Raw genomic sequence first — 18,157 nt, 5'->3', positions numbered from 1 at the left:
AAAATCTTGTAAAAGCGGAGGAAAATTGACGAAAAAAATGAACTTCCGCCATTTTCTGCTAGTTTGTCAATTTTCGTTAGTTATCTACTAGTTTTCCGCTAATTTTCCGTCAGTAGAAAACAGTAATATTTGGCCCAAAAAAAAAAAATAGAAATGATTTTTTTGGGATAGTTAATATGTTTATTCAGTGTTATTCATATTTTTATATATTTATTAATTTAGTTTAACGTTATTTATTTAATTTTGTAGTAAAATAGAAGATGATGACATTGTAATTACTATTTTTCGACAGGAGGAAATGATTTCTGCTTGGAGGAAAAAAAATTTGACAGGCGGAAAATTATCCAGAAACTTGAATTGAGCTACATATAAGGGATTTGTGCAAAATGGAATTCTAATAAACATGCCACATTTTGTAGACAGTAAATTAGTTATCTTTATGTCAAAATCTATCATTATCTTTGATAAATGAACATCAAAATAATCCATCATTATCTTACATTTAAATGTTAACATAGGAAAAACGATGCATCTTTAGTTTATTTCCCAAACTCATACACTTAGTTCATTGTTGTAAGCCTCATGAATATATTTTCTCCTAGGAACAATATGTCATCTTGTGTGAAACTCAATAGTAATCTAGCATATAAAAATTCCATAGACTTAGAACACAAAAATGCTACAGTCATCATTGCAACAAAACAATAACATAATTACAATCATATTCAATAATTAAAATTTATTCAACAAACATGTAAATGTTAAGGGGCTTTACCCATTGGTTTGCGGAGGTCAATTTCTTGCTAAGGGCAATTTTTTGCCAATGCACAATTAAACTCATCAACAGATTTTACAAGATCCGTCCGCTTTTTATAGAAGCATGCAGCTCGCAATAAATAAAGCAACATAACACATAATGACTTAAAATACGTATCTACCCTGTTTTGGTTGCCAACTTTAGTGTTCGTTATACATTGGGCAACATATCCACCATTTTTATCCACTTTGACATTTCGGTGGACAAATCTAAACCTACCCTGCATATGTCTTCTTCTTTTTTTTTCTTTTTTTTTTTTTTTTTAAATATCTCTATAAGCTCCATCTCCTGCTACTCCTAACAATTTTTTTGTGTTGCTTCACAGACTCGGTTGACGTGAGAACTACGTAAAACTCATACCTTTTTCAAGTGCTATTTCTTTATATTTTTCCATCGACTATCTTTCTACTTGTCCTTAATTAGCTGAATACCAAATTTAAACACTAGAAAATAAAATGTAAGTGTAATGCAATCTTTTTTTACCTTTTTCTTTATTTTTTTTAATGGAATCCTAGGTTGACTTTCAAATATATAATACAAGATCAATTATGCTTGTTTAAACTTCTTTAATGTGTTTTCGTTTTTCACTTAGCAGCTGCCTCCTTCCAAATAGATATTTGTATTTTTTTTTTACTAAATAAAAAAAAAAATACCAACTTAATGTCCTCATAATTTTATAACAAAATAATAAAGCCTACAATACATATAGAGAAGTATAGTGATCAATAAAAAAAATTCAATTTATTAATACGCTGGGCGGTGGCAAAAAGCATTGAGAATATACCAACCTGGGTAAGATCCCCTCTCCACAGATGTAGTAATAATAAGTTTCATGTTGACCAAAAAAAAAAAAAGATAAAATAAATGAAAACATTTCAAAATACATTTTTTTTTCCCGATAAAACCTAGCCACACGGGTCAACTTCTAGCCAGGATTGATAATAAGCTGCTTGATTCGTCTCCCTCGGACTATAAGAGCATACAACATTCCAAACAGAATTCAAAAAAGACTTAATCTCTTCAACCAAAATGACTTTTTTTTGCTTATGGTTCTTCACTTTTTCCTCATCAATCTCATCGTCATCCATAAGCAACTCAACAGATTCTACATTTCGTTCAAACCAGCTTTTCTGTGCATTTTTCTTTCAAAAACAAAAACAAAATTTTAGTTTTTAATTTTTAAACATCAATGGAGCATCATGATACTGCAGAAATAACATTCACAAAGCCCATGAAACCCATAGAACCCATGATACTGCAGAAATTGAACAATTTGAAAGAAACAAAATTCACAATTCAGTAGAAATTGAACAATTTGAAAGAAACAAAATTCACAATTTTGTTACTAAACAGACTTACACACAAGATTGGGAGTTGGGCAATTTCGTTCGATTCTTCTTAGTTGGGGTGGGTGTGTTCGACCAGAAACACTATGCTTACACACAGGACCACCCCTCTTCCTGAAAATCCCAAAAGCTTTAGGGGGGCTGCTTTACGACGACGAACAATCGCTGGTAGGGGGTTCATTGCACGAGGCCCTTGCAGAGGAAAAGTTTTATCCCAACAATTCAATAAGAAGACCTTAGATACAAAATTGGTGGTTGTGGCGGTACCTACGGCTGCTGCAATGACTGGAGAGGTCGGAGTATAGCGATCGACGATTATAATGGTGTGCGCTCCTCTGCCTCTGGGTGGTGACCATGATTGTGATTTTTGAAAAGGAAACTAGAAAGGAAACCCTAGTTGCATTTTGAAAGCCAAGAGAGCCAAAAAAAAAAAATAATAATAAATAAATAAATAAAACAAAAACGAAAAGAACAGAAAGAAAAAAAATGTGTTTTGATAGAGAACAAAAATAAAAAATAAAAGAAAAAAAAAACTTAATAAAGGATATTTTGGACCAAATATGTTAAAAGTGGGTTTTTATTTTTATTTTTTTTATTTTGTTATTTTTCAAAAATGGATTTGTAAGGTGATTACTTTTCAAAAAACCTCTAAATATACCCATGAACGAGAGATCGATCTACGAAGAGGACACTCCAAAAATTGAAGCCGTATTGTTTTTGTGCTCAAATAATGGCCTTCCTATCTCTTGTCCTACACTACTATTCCCAGCATTAATATATAATACTTTATTTTTTTTGAACGCAAACTATTAATATATTGCCATAACAAGAACTAAATTTCTAGAATATTATTATTTATCATTGTTGATATTTATCTATAGTAGAGTCTACGTTGATATGACAAGTATTGATTTATTGTATTTAATTTTTTTTAAGTTTTAAATTAAAAATCTAATAAGAGAAAATGAACATTTTTAACCATCAATTATAATGATAAATAGTATTTTAACAAATATATTTTGTAATTTTTCCTTAATTCAAAGCTTGAAATCATTAATCGGAGAATATGCTCCAAAGTCCACCTGCCAACGTGAACCCATCTTTAATGGGCAATGTAAGAGTATCTCAAATATCAAATTACATTTTACTATTTTTAAATTTTAATATTGATATATTTTTTCCAATGATAAATACTAATACCAATGTTAAATTTTAATGTTACTTCTCTAATGGCATGTGATAAAAAATAATATTTAATCGTATTATTTTATTTTATCTACTAAAATAAATTTAGATTATATCCTACTTCTTTTAACTTTAACAATTAAAAAAAATTAAAAATTAAAAATTAAAAATTCTATTATTTAATATTGTGAACCCCACAAATTTCATTGTAGTTTTTTCTAAACTTCAACGCATAAATTTTAATTTTGTGGGGTTCACAATATGTATAAAAAACATATAAAAAAATATTAAAATGCAATGAAAAAATGCAATGCTATTAAAGATATTCTCATTAATTAGGATAACTTACCAAAACTAAAAAACAATCAATTAAGATGACAAAATATCCCGCCGACTTGATAGTTTTTCTTTACTTCAAAGCATAAAAATTGATGCTATATCATTTCTGAGCTCAAATAATGGCCTTCTTAAATCTTGCCTTACTCTACTATTGTTCCTATCATTAATACATAATACTTTTTTTTTTTAATGAAAACTATTAATATATTATTCAGTAGGCTATAATTAAAGCTAAATTTCCATAATTTACTATTTATCACTGGTGTTTATTAATAGTAGATTTTATGTTGAAATGATAAGTAGTGATTGGTTTCATTTAATTTTCTTTTGTCTTTTTAAATGAAAAACCATGCAAGCGAAAGTGAATCCTTTTGATACCAAATTATAATGTAGTATATGCAATATGGGTCTCACTGATAATGAGCATTTGATGGTGATAAATAAAATTTTGCAAATTTGAACTTGTTAACTAAAATATTTTGTAATTTTTCTTTAGTTTAAAGCATGAAATCATTAATTTGGAATGCCAAAATTCTCCTAAGTCCCTGGGCCAATTCAACCCATCTTTGATGGGCAACATAAAATCATTAATGAGGGTCATTTATTAAAAAAAAAAAAAAATCATAAAACTCAGAGTGGAATCATCTTAATGGGTGGAATTCCAAATCTGTTTGTTTGCTGGTTTTGTAGTACAAAGTCCGCATCCTACCTCTTTAAAATAAATGCAAACTAAGGAAGAGATGGGGGAAAAAAAAAAAAAAATTAGGCAAAAATGGTCTTCCCGTATCTTTCTCATCGATCATTCATAATGTTAACATATTATACTACTTTTTAGTTAAAGCTTAATTTTAATCTGCAATGAAAAAATATTTTGTAATTTTTCATTAATTCAAAGCATAAAATATTATTTAGAGATGCCAAAAACTGTTGGTGATTCCAGAGCCCATATGGACTCATCTTCAATGGTTGGATTCCCGTTTTTACAATTTGGAAAATCTCCAACCCACATTGTTATGAAATAAATGCATACTGAGAAGGAAATGAGAAAAAATTAAGATCATTTTAAATAGTAAATATAAATTTATTATATATTTTAAAAAATTGATAATGTTAATATACAAATTTCATATATATATATATATAATTAAATTAAAAATTATTCTATAAATGACAACGTATAAAATAATCATTAATATTGATTACTGATATTAATTAATTATATATTCTATCAACTTGTTTTACTTAATTTTTTTTTTTAAATTTAATTTCCATGGAAAATAGAAAACCCCTCGTGGAATAAAAAATATAATTAAAACTTACTCTCAATCTGCCAAAAAAAAAAAAAAAATTAAAACAGAACCAAAAAAGAAAAAGAAAATTACACCTGGCAATTATTGTATTACCGAGAATGCCCTTCCCGAGATCAACCGCGCTATTTTTTTGGAAGCCAGCAAGCGATCTTTTTATTTTTTATTTATTTAATGTTTTGTGCTCAGTTTAAATTGGGTTTTGCATTTATATATAATGACTGGAGCGAAGAGTGCCTTCTGAGAAGAAGAGGGAAAAAAATAAAAAAAGAAAAAAGAAAAGAAAGGAAAGTGTGGTTTGCGGCACTCTTCTTCATAGCCTGCTCATGCTACTTTGCAATTGCAATCTCCATTGCGACCTCGAAATCTTACTGTATTTGCGATTATACCCACTGGGTCTCGACCATTATGGGCGTTTGATATCTAGGCAACAAACCAGGTCCGAGCTTTACTTCATCTTTTATTTATTTTTCGTCATTTTTCTTGGTTTCGTCTATTGAATGTGCATTCGTTTTGCTTAATCTGACAATGCTCGAGTTTTTCTTATTTTCTCGCTTCAGTAATTTTAGGCATTTAATTTTTTTTGGGTATTTTATTTTTTGTGTCAAATTTAGGAATTGATAGAAATAGCAGTGTCTTCTCTCTCTCTCTCTCTCTTTTTTTTTTTTTTTTTTTTTTGTGGTTTACGGCGAAAACTAGGTCATGCTGATAAGTTTTGAATTTGGTTTTTCTAGAAAATAAATACTTGAATATTGTGTAAAGGAACCGTAATTAATTGTTCTAAAAGACTGCAAAATTGGTCGGGTTTTGTTGTTTGAAATGTGTCAGGGTATGTTGTGGTAAGAATTGTTTATTAAACGAAGAATAAAAGAAGGGGAAAAAAAACCGTTTTCTGGGTTATTTTGTTCGTGTTTTTTGATGAATGATTGAAGTTTTCACTGCGTGGTTTTGATATTTTGCTGTGTGCAATCCATTCTAATAATTGATTTTCCTTTCCCTTTCTTTGCTTTGCTGAATTTTGTTGGTTAGATCTTTTACTTTCTGTGATTTTGAAGCTTAGAAGCCAAAAGCACTACTAAACCAACATATAATTCTCATTATTTTTTTGGGGTATCTTTTATATATAAATGGTGGGTTTGGTTATGTTTGATTTATTCGAATAAAGGTTGATGTTTCTGTTTAAGATAACAAGCTTTTAATAATAGGATTCCTTGTTAATATAGTTTTGTTTGTTCTTGTTCCTTGGGAATAATTATAGAAGTCTAATGATATGTATCCTTGTTTTTAGACTTTCTTATGCTGGAGAGGTGGAATGGGAGTCATGGAGGCTATGCTTCATTCTGATCCTTTGAGAACTATTACATTGGTTAATGGTAGTCATTCTGAGGAAAGAACAAGAAGTTTTACAATGGAAAATGGTGATTGTTCTTTACATGATTCACCTAAGTACAAGAGGCGTAAAATTTCTGCTGTTCGTGATTTTCCGCCAGGATGTGGACGTGTTGCTCAACGTACTTGCTTGAGACCAACAGAAGACTCAACTTGTACAGGTACTGTTGAGAATTCAATTTGTAAGGGTGGAAGCGCTGACAGACTAAATAATGAAAGTCCTGATTTGCCCAAGGATTTGCATCCATTGGGTGTTTCTACACCAAGAGCAGGGATGGTTAGGGTTGCTGAGAATTTTTTCTCACCACCGGAAAGATTAACAGCTTCTTTTGATGGAAGTGGTTTGAAGAAGAGTGATAGACTAAAGAATGAAAGCCTTGGTTTGCCTGAGGATTTGCATCCATTGGGTGTTTCTACACCACCAAACGAGACGGTTTCACTTGCGACTGAGAATTTGTTCTCACCACCGGAAAGGTCAATTACTGCTTTTGATGTAAGTGGTTTGAAGAAAAGTGATAGACTAAAGATTGCAAGCCCTGATTTGCCCAAGGATTTGCATCCTGTGGATATTTCTGTACAAAAAGAAGATAAGGTTCCTGTTTTGAAAGATGATTTGTTTTCACCACCTGAAAGGCTAATCTCTGTTTTAGATGGAAGTGGTCTGAAGAGCAGTAAGGCTAGAAAGTATTGTCCTCCTCAAAGAAGAAAGGTTTCTGCTATCCGAACTTTCCCTCCTTTATGTGGACCAAATGCTCCTCATGTCAGTAAGGAAGAGTCTTCTACTCCGACGAATAACGATTTTGTAGAAGAGAAGTCAGAATGCAGAATGGCCGATAAAATGTCAGCTGATACAGTGAATAACAATGTAAAACAAACAGCAGAGGATGTCCAAGGTGGAGATTCTTACAAGACAGAACTAGGAGAAAAGGATTCTGAAGTAATTGGGGACAAAGTTCAACCTGAATTTGATGGCCATAATGCAGAAGAAATGGGGAATCAAGTTGACCATGGAATGTTATCTGCGAGAACGGTGGAACGAGAACATAAGAAAGAAGACTGCACTGAACCTCCTTTTGATAGCAAGTTATTCTGGTGGGACCATGAATTTGAGACTGTTGTTGAAAACAGCAATGACGATGAGTGTCCGAAAGAAAACTTGGGTAAGGAGATTGTTGTGTACTCTGAGGAAAAAGCTTTGGATGAAAATGTTGATGTATCTGGTTATCAGAACCAATTACAAGCAGTAGATTATGAGAATTTGGAACTTAAGGAAAAATGTGTGAACCGAAAAATTTCAGATTTGTCTGGTCAGAACCAATTGCAAGTAGTAGATACTGAGGATTTGGAACTTCAGGACAAAATTCTAAATGAAAAAATTTCAGACATGTCTGGTTGTCATAATCAATTGCAAGTAGTAGATTTTGGCGGACTGGAATGTTCATCAGGCAGGGTTGTTGTGCACGGTTTGATGGCTGCATCTAATTGTCCATGGAGGCTGGGGAAGGTGGCATACAAGTCTAAACAAGCTGCTGGTATAAGTGGAAATGAAGGGAAAAAACTTGATCACATTAGTCAGGTAGAAAGGCCTAAAACTTCTACCCGGAAAAAGGATGATAAAAATGGCTTTCTCGAAAAGTCTTTGAAGAAGATTCCAACTGTAACAGAAAAGGATGCTTTTCAACACACTGGCCAGCTAGTAGTTTGGGATATGAAGGATTCTCTTCAGCATGATGATGAATATAAAAATATTCATGTGGCTAAAAGATCTTGTGGTTTTGATGTTTGTGTTCCTCCTGTTGCCCCTGGTAGTTCGAGGAGTAAAGGTCATGGCATTGATTCTATTGTTACCCGAAATAAGGTAAGGGAGACACTGCGGCTGTTCCAAGCTATTTGTCGAAAGCTCTTGCAAGATGAGGAATCCAAGTCAAAGGAAGGACGAGATGGTAAAAATATCAAGAGAGTTGATTGTGGGGCTGCAAAGATCCTCAAGGATAAAAATAAATATCTAAACACAGGCAAACAAATCGTAGGAGCTGTACCTGGAGTGGAAGTTGGTGATGAGTTCCAGTACAGGGTGGAGCTTAATATTATTGGTCTTCATCGCCAAAATCAGGGTGGAATCGATTATTTTAAGCAGGGTGGAAAGGTCCTTGCAACTAGTGTTGTTGCATCGGGAGGCTATGATGATGATTTGGATAACTCAGATGTCTTGATTTATACGGGTCAGGGTGGTAACGTGATGAATTCAGATAAAAAGCCTGAAGATCAGAAGCTTGAACGTGGAAACCTTGCTTTGAAGAATAGTGTGCTTGAAAAGAATCCAGTCAGGGTGATCCGTCGGTCTGAGTCGTTGGATGGAAAGTCTAAGACATATGTATATGATGGGCTATATTTAGTTGAAAAATGTTGGCAGGACCTCGGTCCACATGGTAAGCTGGTTTTCAAGTTTCAACTTGAAAGAATTCCTGGTCAACCAGAGCTTGCTTGGAAGGAAGTAAAGAAGTCCAAAAAATATAGAATACGAGAGGGTCTTTGTGTAGATGATATATCAGGAGGGAAAGAACGTATTCCAATATGTGCTGTGAATACTCTAGATGATGAGAAACCTCCAGCATTTGTTTACATAACCAGCATTATATATCCTACTTGGTACCGCCCTGTTCCTCCCAGGGGTTGTGACTGTGTTGCTAAATGCACAGACTCTGAGAGATGTTCTTGTGCAGTAAGGAATGGAGGCGAGATCCCATATAACTATAATGGGGCTATTGTTGAAGCAAAGTCCCTTGTTTATGAGTGCGGTCCTTCATGCAAGTGCCCTCCTTCATGCCATAATAGAGTCAGTCAACATGGTATCAAATTTCAGCTTGAAATTTTTAAAACTGAGACTCGGGGATGGGGTGTCAGATCCTTAAACTCCATTTCTTCAGGAAGTTTTATATGTGAATATATAGGAGAGCTCCTTGAAGAGAAGGATGCTGATGCAAAAACGAGCAATGATGAGTATTTGTTTGATATTGGGAATAACTACAATGACTGTTCACTTTGGGGTGAACTTTCAAGTTTTGGACCTGATGCACAGCCAAGTCCTTGTGAATTAGTGGAGGATGGAAGCTTCACAATTGATGCGGCACAGTTTGGTAATGTGGGGAGATTTATAAACCATAGTTGTACACCTAACCTTTATGCCCAAAACGTCCTATATGACCATGATGACAAGAGGATTCCTCATATAATGCTCTTTGCTGCTGAAAACATACCTCCGTTGCAAGAGCTGACATATCATTACAATTATATGATAGATCAGGTTCGTGATTCAAATGGAAATATAAAGAAGAAGAGTTGTTATTGTGGTTCTCTAGAATGCACTGGTAGGATGTATTGAGGTGGAATAGCACTTAGCAGGAGAAGTTTGGTTTTGTTATCTTTGAACAGAGGTGATTTCTTTCTCTAACTGTGCAGTCCTATTATAGCACACATATGTTATGAATTGTTTTGTTCCACTGTGTGCAGCATGTGGGATTGAATCTTCAAAATGAATTATTGTCGTTGCTGTTGTGGCTTTTGTTTTTTTTTGTTTTTTGTTTTTTTTTTTTTTTTCCGTAGGTTATATCCTGTACAGAAAGCTGGTTATTATTCATGCTCTTTCTTTCTTTTTTCTTTACATATTTTTCTTAAACTTGACATTAAAAGGAAAAATTTCTAGGCTTTGGCTTGTACAACCTTAGTTGCTATGGTTTTTTCTATTCTTTCATGTGACATGTAACATAAATTGTTCCAAGGACAAAATGGTGAAGGATTATTGTATTTCAAAGTGAGAGCATCATTGACTTAATTAGAGCAGGAACTTTACCTTTAGGATAGACGATTTACCTGGGGTATTTGTTTGGTAGCTAGGATATGCTGTTTCAACCGAAAATTGATTGCAGCTCACAACTGATTTAGATAATATAGATAATGACTTTCCATGTTTCATATAGTTTGACCTAATGCCCTTCTCAGTAAGCAAAAACAAAGTTTTGAAGTGATTATTTCAAAGTACTGCTAATGGTAATGAAGATGGATTTTCCTGTAATTGCCTGTTGATGATTAGCTGGTTACTGCTTTTTATTTGAGGAAATCTTCCCTTGGAATGGATTTTGTACTGACTTGCATAGATTTAGAAGTGGTTTTATTGAAGGGCAGTTCTGTCAAAGTCTATTCATCTTGGTATCTGCAAACTCTTAATAGAGTTGGACATGGGGTATTATCTTCTCCCTTGTATATATTCTGAAATTGTGCTTGTGGAGGAAAGAAGTTCAGCAGTGGTGAAGTTATATAACTTAGCATTCTTACCAAGAATAGAATTGCACTATAGGTTACAATTCTATTTGCCTTGTTTACTTGATCTCTGTACGGTATTTTATAAGTGGCTCTTAGTTGTAAAACAGCATAAAGTTCCTCCCTGACAAAATGTGCTCAGCCCCAAATAATTATTTGGGCAATTGGCCCCTTATAATAGGTGAACTGCCATGTGATATAAAAATCTTTGGTTTTAATACACTTCACAGTCTTCAAGTTTCATTAGGTTCTGACCTTCCTAAAACTTTTTAAATCAATGAATACATTCTATTTCAAATTTGTTGCAATGGAAAATAAAATCTCAAATTTCTAATAGTAGTGGAACCCTATTGGTAGTGCACGTTGGCACCTTTTCCATGGTGTCGATCATGAAACATAATGAGCTGGGTACTAATGGACTCAAAATTGGATAAAGAGTTGATTGGTTTCTGTTTCTGAAACTGACTTCAATATCAATATTTCTGTTGTAAACCACCTAAGTGCTACCCCATTAGAGTTCTGTTAGGAAATTGAGATTTGTCCTACATTGCAATAAATTGGAAAGTACAGACTTAGGATGAAAAATTAGATAAGTAGATTTGGCCTGCCCTATTGAGCTTTCTAGCGACCTTGGATAAACAGTTTTGGCAAACTCTACATATCAAAATTTGCCAAATGAAATTTTGGTGAATGAAAATACACTTAATTTTGGAAAATGTTGATGCTCTAAATTTTGGTGAATGTATATACAAAATTTTGTGAATAGAGATCACCAAATTTTGATGAATGGAGATATACATATTTTGGTAAATAGACCCTGAAAATTTTTTCTGAACACCAAAACTTGTTCTAGAATGCCAGCTTTCCATGGGGGATAATGACTGATCAAAGAACGAAATTAAAGACTTTTTGGAGCCTTAGCTTGTCATACCTTTCATTGCCCTTCTATTTTAACAGGAGTAGGACTTTTACTTTTTCCACTGATAGCAAAAAAGATTTACTTTTTCAGGTGTTTTACTATTGAATATTGTTATTAATTTCTTAGCCCATCCATAATCGAAATAAATAACAGTTCTATCTGTTTGTACGGTCTTTGGACTTGTTATCAATCATGATTTTTCTTTAGAATTTGGCTTCGTGATCGATCCACCTCTCCTATGTTAATATCAATCACTGCTTATGTTGTTGTGACAATTATATGTTTCATGATCAGCAAAGATTTGAGCCTGATGGTTTACATGGGTATGCATGAGATGTGGTTTTCAGAGCATACAACTTTTCTTCTTGAGATTGAGATTGAAGATTGTTATTGAGCTTGAACGAGATTTAACATGTGAGTCAGCTAAAGAATGGTCAAGGTATGTTGAAAGTTCCAACTTTAAGTCTACTGTTAACTATATGATATCAATATGGTTCATCGTAGATTGGTTTACAATGAATTTTTTTTTGCCGTCTCTTCCTATGGATATAGGCCAAACTTTCTTGAGTAAGTCATATTTTTTTGGTGTCGTATGTTGTTTTCTATTGGTTTATATTACTTTATCTAGCTGTAGTTCTTTGTGTAAAATTTTGAGGTCATTTGGATTTGCTTTTTAGAGTTTGATCTGAGCGTTTTGGCTCCAATGTTTTTTGGTTGTGAACTAGCTATTTTTAAATTTTTATGATTATTATTTTTTTATATCAAAATGATTGCTAAAGAACTTGAAAAGCATGGGGGCTTTGCCATCAAAGTCATTTGGAGATGAGAAAGACAACATTTGGATTTGAGTATGAAATAAAATACTGATCACGTTGGAATAGGTACTTTGCATGGTTATGGCTCAACTTCGATAATTTCTATGCTAGCAAATTACTTAGAATCAATTATTTTTGTAGTATTTGTGTTTGAGCTATAACTTTTGGCCAAATAAAATATAGCAGTCACGCAAGTAAGTATGGCATTGACCTTGGCTCGTTTTTCCAATGTAGACGAAGTTTAGAGACAATCTTGATTTTGGATGGTATGGAAAGGGTAACTAATTTTGGTTAGCAAATAACAAATGTGTTGCTAGATTCATTAAATTGTACTGGGACTCGCGAGGAGTAGAACTCACTAGCTCATTGCGAGAAAGAGCATGTAAATCACTAATATGGTCGATATTATCGACTATTTGTTGGAAGAAATGGAGATGCAACACTGATAAGGTGAAGGAATATCCTTTTCTAGCATTTGGCATCGATGGCGTATTGTCGAAATTTTTAACTATTATTGCTGCCTTAAATCAGAGAAAAATTGTTGATTTTAATTGAGATTTGCCAATGATTGAAAATATTTTGGAAGTACCAGGAAAAATTGACATTGCACGACTGAGAAGCTTTGATAGATGTTGAATCATGGAAGATGAAAAATTCAGTGGTGTAGGGTTGAATTATAAGTTGTTAATGTTAATGCAGCGAATGAATTGAAGGCTTTGTTTTTTATGACAAAGGAGAAGTTCTACTTGCAATACCAAAAGTACTATCATCCCCATTTTTGAAAAATTCCTCTACCTTTAAGCCTTTTCATCCATTTTTTTTTTCTTTTCGTATAAACACTTTTCTCCTTCTTTATCGATGCTTATGCATCAATGGTGGTTATTATTGTTATTATTTTTCTAAAACTAAAATGTTTATTAAAAAATTTTTTTTTGAGAGACTTTACATGTTTTAATATTTTTTTGGGTCTCCGCTATCACCCAACAGCCATTGGCAATAGGAGGTGTGATAGCGGTAGCAGACTTGAAGTCCTTTTTTGTTGGTGGTGGTTGGATATATTGGAAGAACCACACAATGAGAAAGAAGTTTTAAAAAAAGAAAAAGGGAAAGGATTCGAAGATGAACTTGGTGGACATTTGTTGTGAGATTGCAAATGGTTTCCTCAGTTGGTAGTGTCGGTCAACGATGCTATTAGTGGAGAAAACCTATGGATTCTTCTACAATTTGACCTAGATTATATTTGAATTTTTCGGCTTTGAGCAATTGATTGATAAGGAAGGGGTTGCTTGCTGGGCCATTACATAACTATTCCTCGATTGAGAAAACTTGCCTAACCTTGATCTTCACTATTAAAAAGCCAAGGCACTTTCTCTTGGTTTAAAAAGTTTGTCTAATCTCTAAAGTTGATCCACTCAAATTCTTGATGATGCAAAAAGTTTTGAATCAATGAATCATTCCTTTTAGGTCAAGTTAAGTACAACAAGATTATATAATATATTTAAAAAACATATGATATTTATTATACATATTTGGTAGGTTTAGAACAGGGACTATGCTTGGGCTATTTTCCATTTCAACGGGGAATCCTTGCCTCGATCAGGTTGTTGTGCCACATGGATGAGACTAACAGGCCAAATTACAATTCTTAAACACAATCTAGGTTTATTATTGTCCAAGTAGCATTTGGATGTAGATCACTTAGAAGATACTAAAATTAGAGATCTTGTGTCATTTGGGTGGTACCATGTTTGGTGTTGTTTGGGGGATCCTGGACTGGTCCTGCACTGGCAATCTTGGTTTGTGTTCAAGCCATTTTGGATCCTAGTGTCGTTTGGGCGATCTTGGATCCAACATTGTTTAAGCCCATCTTGCATCTCCTTGTTTAGGCGATCATGGGTTTCCATTTAGTTCGATCAATCTTAGGCAATTTTAAATTGTGCATTTTGAGTAAATTTTAGTTTAAGGGTGTGTATTCAATTTAGAATTTGATGGATTTAAAACGAGTTATAGACTTTAAAGGATTTGATGGATTGTTATGAAATTTCATAGATTTTATAAAGAATTTATAAGAATCCAATGAAATCTTTGAGGTAAAAGTTGGATTTCATTTTGACAATTTTCTTCATAATTTTACTTTAAAAATTGTTTTAAATCCATTAAAATTCATCATTTTTAAAATCCTTTAAAATTAATGATTTTTTGAATATCTATAGATTTTAAAAGAATTTTACAAAATTTTAATTGAATATATTTAGATTTTAATAGATTTTTATAAAATCTATTAAAATCTGAATTAAATATCATTAGACGTGTATAAAATCCTTTAAAATCATAATCGAATACCTTTGAACTTCTAAGGATATTTAAAATCCTTCAAATTCTAAATTGAATATACTCCTCTTAATTTTTTTTGGGCGACTTGGATCTTGGTGATGTTTGGGCAATTCAGATCTCGGCATCTTTGTTTAAGTTTGAGCCTTTCAAGCCTACCTAAAACATTATCTTACATTAGTACCTTATTTGAGCCGTTAGGATGCATAAAGATGTATTAGAGCCTTTTGTTCATTAAACCATATTTACTTATCCTTTTTGAGCCATAAATTTTTTTTTCTACCTTGAACATACTATAAAGAGAGCTTTAATTGAACCGATATGAATATATGCTTGTGAGCTTGTTTGAGTGTTGAAAAACAACCAAAAAAAAAAAAAAAAAACAAAAAAAAATGAAAAGTGAAGTTCGGAGGTTAAGTATTTGGTGAATTTGGCTTTAGCATATATTCTTGTGTAAATTGGAGGTTTGAATGTGCAATAAGAAGAAAAATAAATTTGGGGGTTTAGTGGAAAAGAAAGATGAAAAAAAAAGATAAAGAAAGAATATGTGTGATATGAAGAAAACAACACAATAAAAAGGAGAAATAGGAGATTTGTGAGTTTATATTGAAGTTAAAAGAAGAAAAGTAGTTCTAAGAAAGAAACAAATTTTTCAAGTAATTTATTAATTGATATTTATTTTTAGCTTTTTTTTTTTGATTTATTATATCCTATCCTTTTATTTCTTTAGCCATATCTATTAGCCTTGATAATAGAAACCATGAAGTCCTAATGATTCAAGGTGGTGCAATAGCATACATTAGTGGAGAGTGATAATTAAGTTAAGCATATGGTAGTTCATATTTTATTATCAATATCTAATTCTTGTAAATTTATTTAAATGCATGATATTAAGTGTATAAATTGATTTCTACACACACACATTGGAAGTATCATATATGTTAGATAGAAGATAAGGTATTGAGTTACATAATTACTTTGAAACGATTTGAAAATTCATATGTTATACAATCTTTGAGGCACCTCATTAAAATATCTTATGTTCTTTAAAAGATTGACTTTTTTATTCTTCTTCTTTGTTAAGGACTAGCAAATCTTAAGTTTGGGGGTATTTGTTACGTCTAAAATATTGATGATTTTATGTCATATTTATAGTTTAATATTTGTTAGTTTGTGTTAATTTGTTATGGAAAGATACTTAATTATGTATTTTTCTTAATATAGGTAAGAGAGGAAGAATTTTAAGAAAACAACCATAAAAATGGATTCCTTGGATCGAATTATGATAGGAAGCAAGATTAAGCTCGAACGGATCAAGCATTGAAAAGATTCCAAAAATATTCTTTATAGATTTCATAAAGATTCTGTCGGAAATTTCATGATGGAAGTGGATGTCATATGAATCCTCATAATCTGACAATTTCAAATATCACATTAGTTTTGGATTTCGAGGTGCGAGTAAAAAGATATCATCATTTAAAGTTTAGAATTTATAAAAAGGAATATTTCTAGTTAAATATCCACCATGGATTAACAGAGGGAATCAAGGCAATTTGAGGGCCAAGGTTAGGACAAGTGGAGATAATTGGTTAATTTATCATTAATGAGGCATATGTCATGTCATATGCTTCAGTAAGGGTAAATTAAACTAATTAACTATTTTTTTAGAAAGAATTAGAAAAGTATTGGAGAGCAAATAATATCAAGTTTCTTTTTTACAGATAAAATTCGTCCAACCCTCTTGATGGTCTAAAAAAAGTATCTTCCAAGACTCCCACATTGAAAATAAAGAGAGAAAAAGATTTCCAAGGTTCTATATATATAGCCCCCACCACATTGAAGGGATACAAGCTTAGAAAGTTATTTAAGAGCTTTTAGGAGGCTTTAATAGAAACAAATCAAATTTTATGAGTTTTTTAGGTTCTCTTAAGGGTTTTAGGGTTTTAAATTTTTAGAGTTTTAGAAGATCAATTGGAGAGTTTAGAGGAGGCATAGAGACATGGGTTTGCTTGGAGAAGAAGGCTACGACTTGGAGAGCTTTTGGAGGAGGATTTCTTCAATAGTTTTTATTCTCTTCTCTTTCTTTTAATCGTGAACATTATTGTTTTTTTCTTTATAATCATAGATGTTGAAATTATTTTTGCCATGAACTAATTTCATAGCTAGGGTTATGATGTAGCGTTAACTATGAAGGTTTAATTATTTTAATATATGTTGAGTTTTATTTAATTAGTAATATGTTTTGTTAATAAATCATTGGTATGCTTAATATTTTCATAGGCCAGAAAGAATGAATGATTTTAATAATATTTGAGCTTGGAAAAGGATAATATTATGGATGTCCAATGATTTACATGAATGTATAATTGATTGAAAAATAATTATGTTTCATGCCATATTATTTGCTTAATCTATGCTCGATGAATTTGCATGATTTAATTTATAGGCGGAAGGAATAAATTAGGTTATGTGAATATTATCAATTGTGAGTGAAAACTACTTTTGATTAATTTTTTGATTAAGTGTGGCTAACAAAATTACTAGTTAATTAAATTCACATATTTAAGTAATTAAATTAGAATAGTTAGTGGTGAAATCAAATGCCTAGTATTCATAATTATTAAACTCACTCTCTTACTTGAAATTAATCTAATTTTAATTTCTTGTTTTTGTTTAATTTAGTTTATTTAATTTTTAATTGTCATCTTAATTGCTAGTTCAAATATTACTAAAACCTAATTATCTTTGGTACTTAATTCTTAATCCCTTGGGTACGACAATCTTATTTTTCCACTTTATTACTTGAAGATGATTCGTGCACTTGCGAGTTGATTTTATACATCAGTCGCCTTCGGCTTCCTCGACCTTGACCTCGGTCACCATGTGCATCAAACCTTGTATTCAAGCCACCTTGAGAATTTTCCACTCTGTCCAATCTTTGATCTAGGTGATCAAAGTGAGTATTTATCCGTTGGAGTTGTTCCATGATTGCCATCATGTCGGTATGTTCACCCCCAATTCTCGTTGTTTTTTAGTTTCCTTTGAACCCCATGGATTCTTCTTCATCAATTCTTAATGATCCATCTCTTCTTCTTATCCTTGAATCTACCACATTAGTAAAAATAATACAAAAGTCCTCACCAAATTCACTTCCTCATGTGTTTCACTCAAATAAGATTTCGACACTCGTGTATGCACACTAGTTTCGGCTTTTAACTCTCTTTTGAGGTCACACTCTCTTGTCTTTTTCCACTCAAAAAATTATCTCAAAGTTCTAATCAAACACACATAAAATAGCAACTAGATCATAAGTATGTCTTAATTAAACTTATCAACAAAACAGCAACTGAAACGAGTAAATACCAAGTGAATTGACAAAACCTAGTCTCGGC

General features: G+C 32.2%; 1 protein-coding gene and 1 long non-coding RNA gene across 8 annotated transcripts; one reads left to right on the top strand and one right to left on the bottom strand.

Moving 5' to 3' along the window:
• Positions 1 to 1,467: 1,467 nt before the first annotated feature.
• On the bottom strand, positions 1,468 to 2,952 carry LOC125418841 (uncharacterized). 2 transcript variants are annotated; one of them, XR_007237859.2, is made up of 2 exons: positions 2,177 to 2,952; positions 1,468 to 2,072 (listed from the first exon to the last, which is right to left on the bottom strand). It is a non-coding gene; the product is annotated as an uncharacterized LOC125418841 (long non-coding RNA). The 2 variants fall into 2 exon arrangements; XR_007237858.2 differs by having other exon boundaries at positions 1,537 to 1,959.
• Positions 2,953 to 5,200: 2,248 nt separating this feature from the next.
• On the top strand, positions 5,201 to 16,921 carry LOC107404291 (histone-lysine N-methyltransferase, H3 lysine-9 specific SUVH6). Of its 6 annotated transcripts, none has more exons than XR_007238014.2 (4): positions 5,201 to 5,433; positions 6,283 to 9,817; positions 11,967 to 12,058; positions 15,990 to 16,921. XR_007238014.2 is itself a non-coding variant. In XM_048464029.2 (2 exons), exon 2 carries the CDS (start codon positions 6,307 to 6,309, stop codon positions 9,763 to 9,765), a length of 3,459 nt encoding a protein of 1,152 aa, XP_048319986.2. In that variant the 5' UTR covers positions 5,201 to 5,433; positions 6,283 to 6,306; the 3' UTR covers positions 9,766 to 9,936. The 6 variants fall into 6 exon arrangements, 1 of the variants encoding a protein (XP_048319986.2); XR_007238011.2 differs by having other exon boundaries at positions 11,914 to 12,058; positions 15,990 to 16,920; XR_007238013.2 differs by lacking the exon at positions 15,990 to 16,921 and having other exon boundaries at positions 11,967 to 12,386.
• Positions 16,922 to 18,157: the final 1,236 nt, after the last annotated feature.

The sequence above is a fragment of the Ziziphus jujuba genome, chromosome 6 (assembly GCF_031755915.1).
Source record: "Ziziphus jujuba cultivar Dongzao chromosome 6, ASM3175591v1".
Taxonomy (NCBI): Eukaryota; Viridiplantae; Streptophyta; class Magnoliopsida; order Rosales; family Rhamnaceae; genus Ziziphus; species Ziziphus jujuba.
Note: the sequence above shows the minus strand (reverse complement) of the source record. Positions and strands in the feature narration are given on the sequence as shown.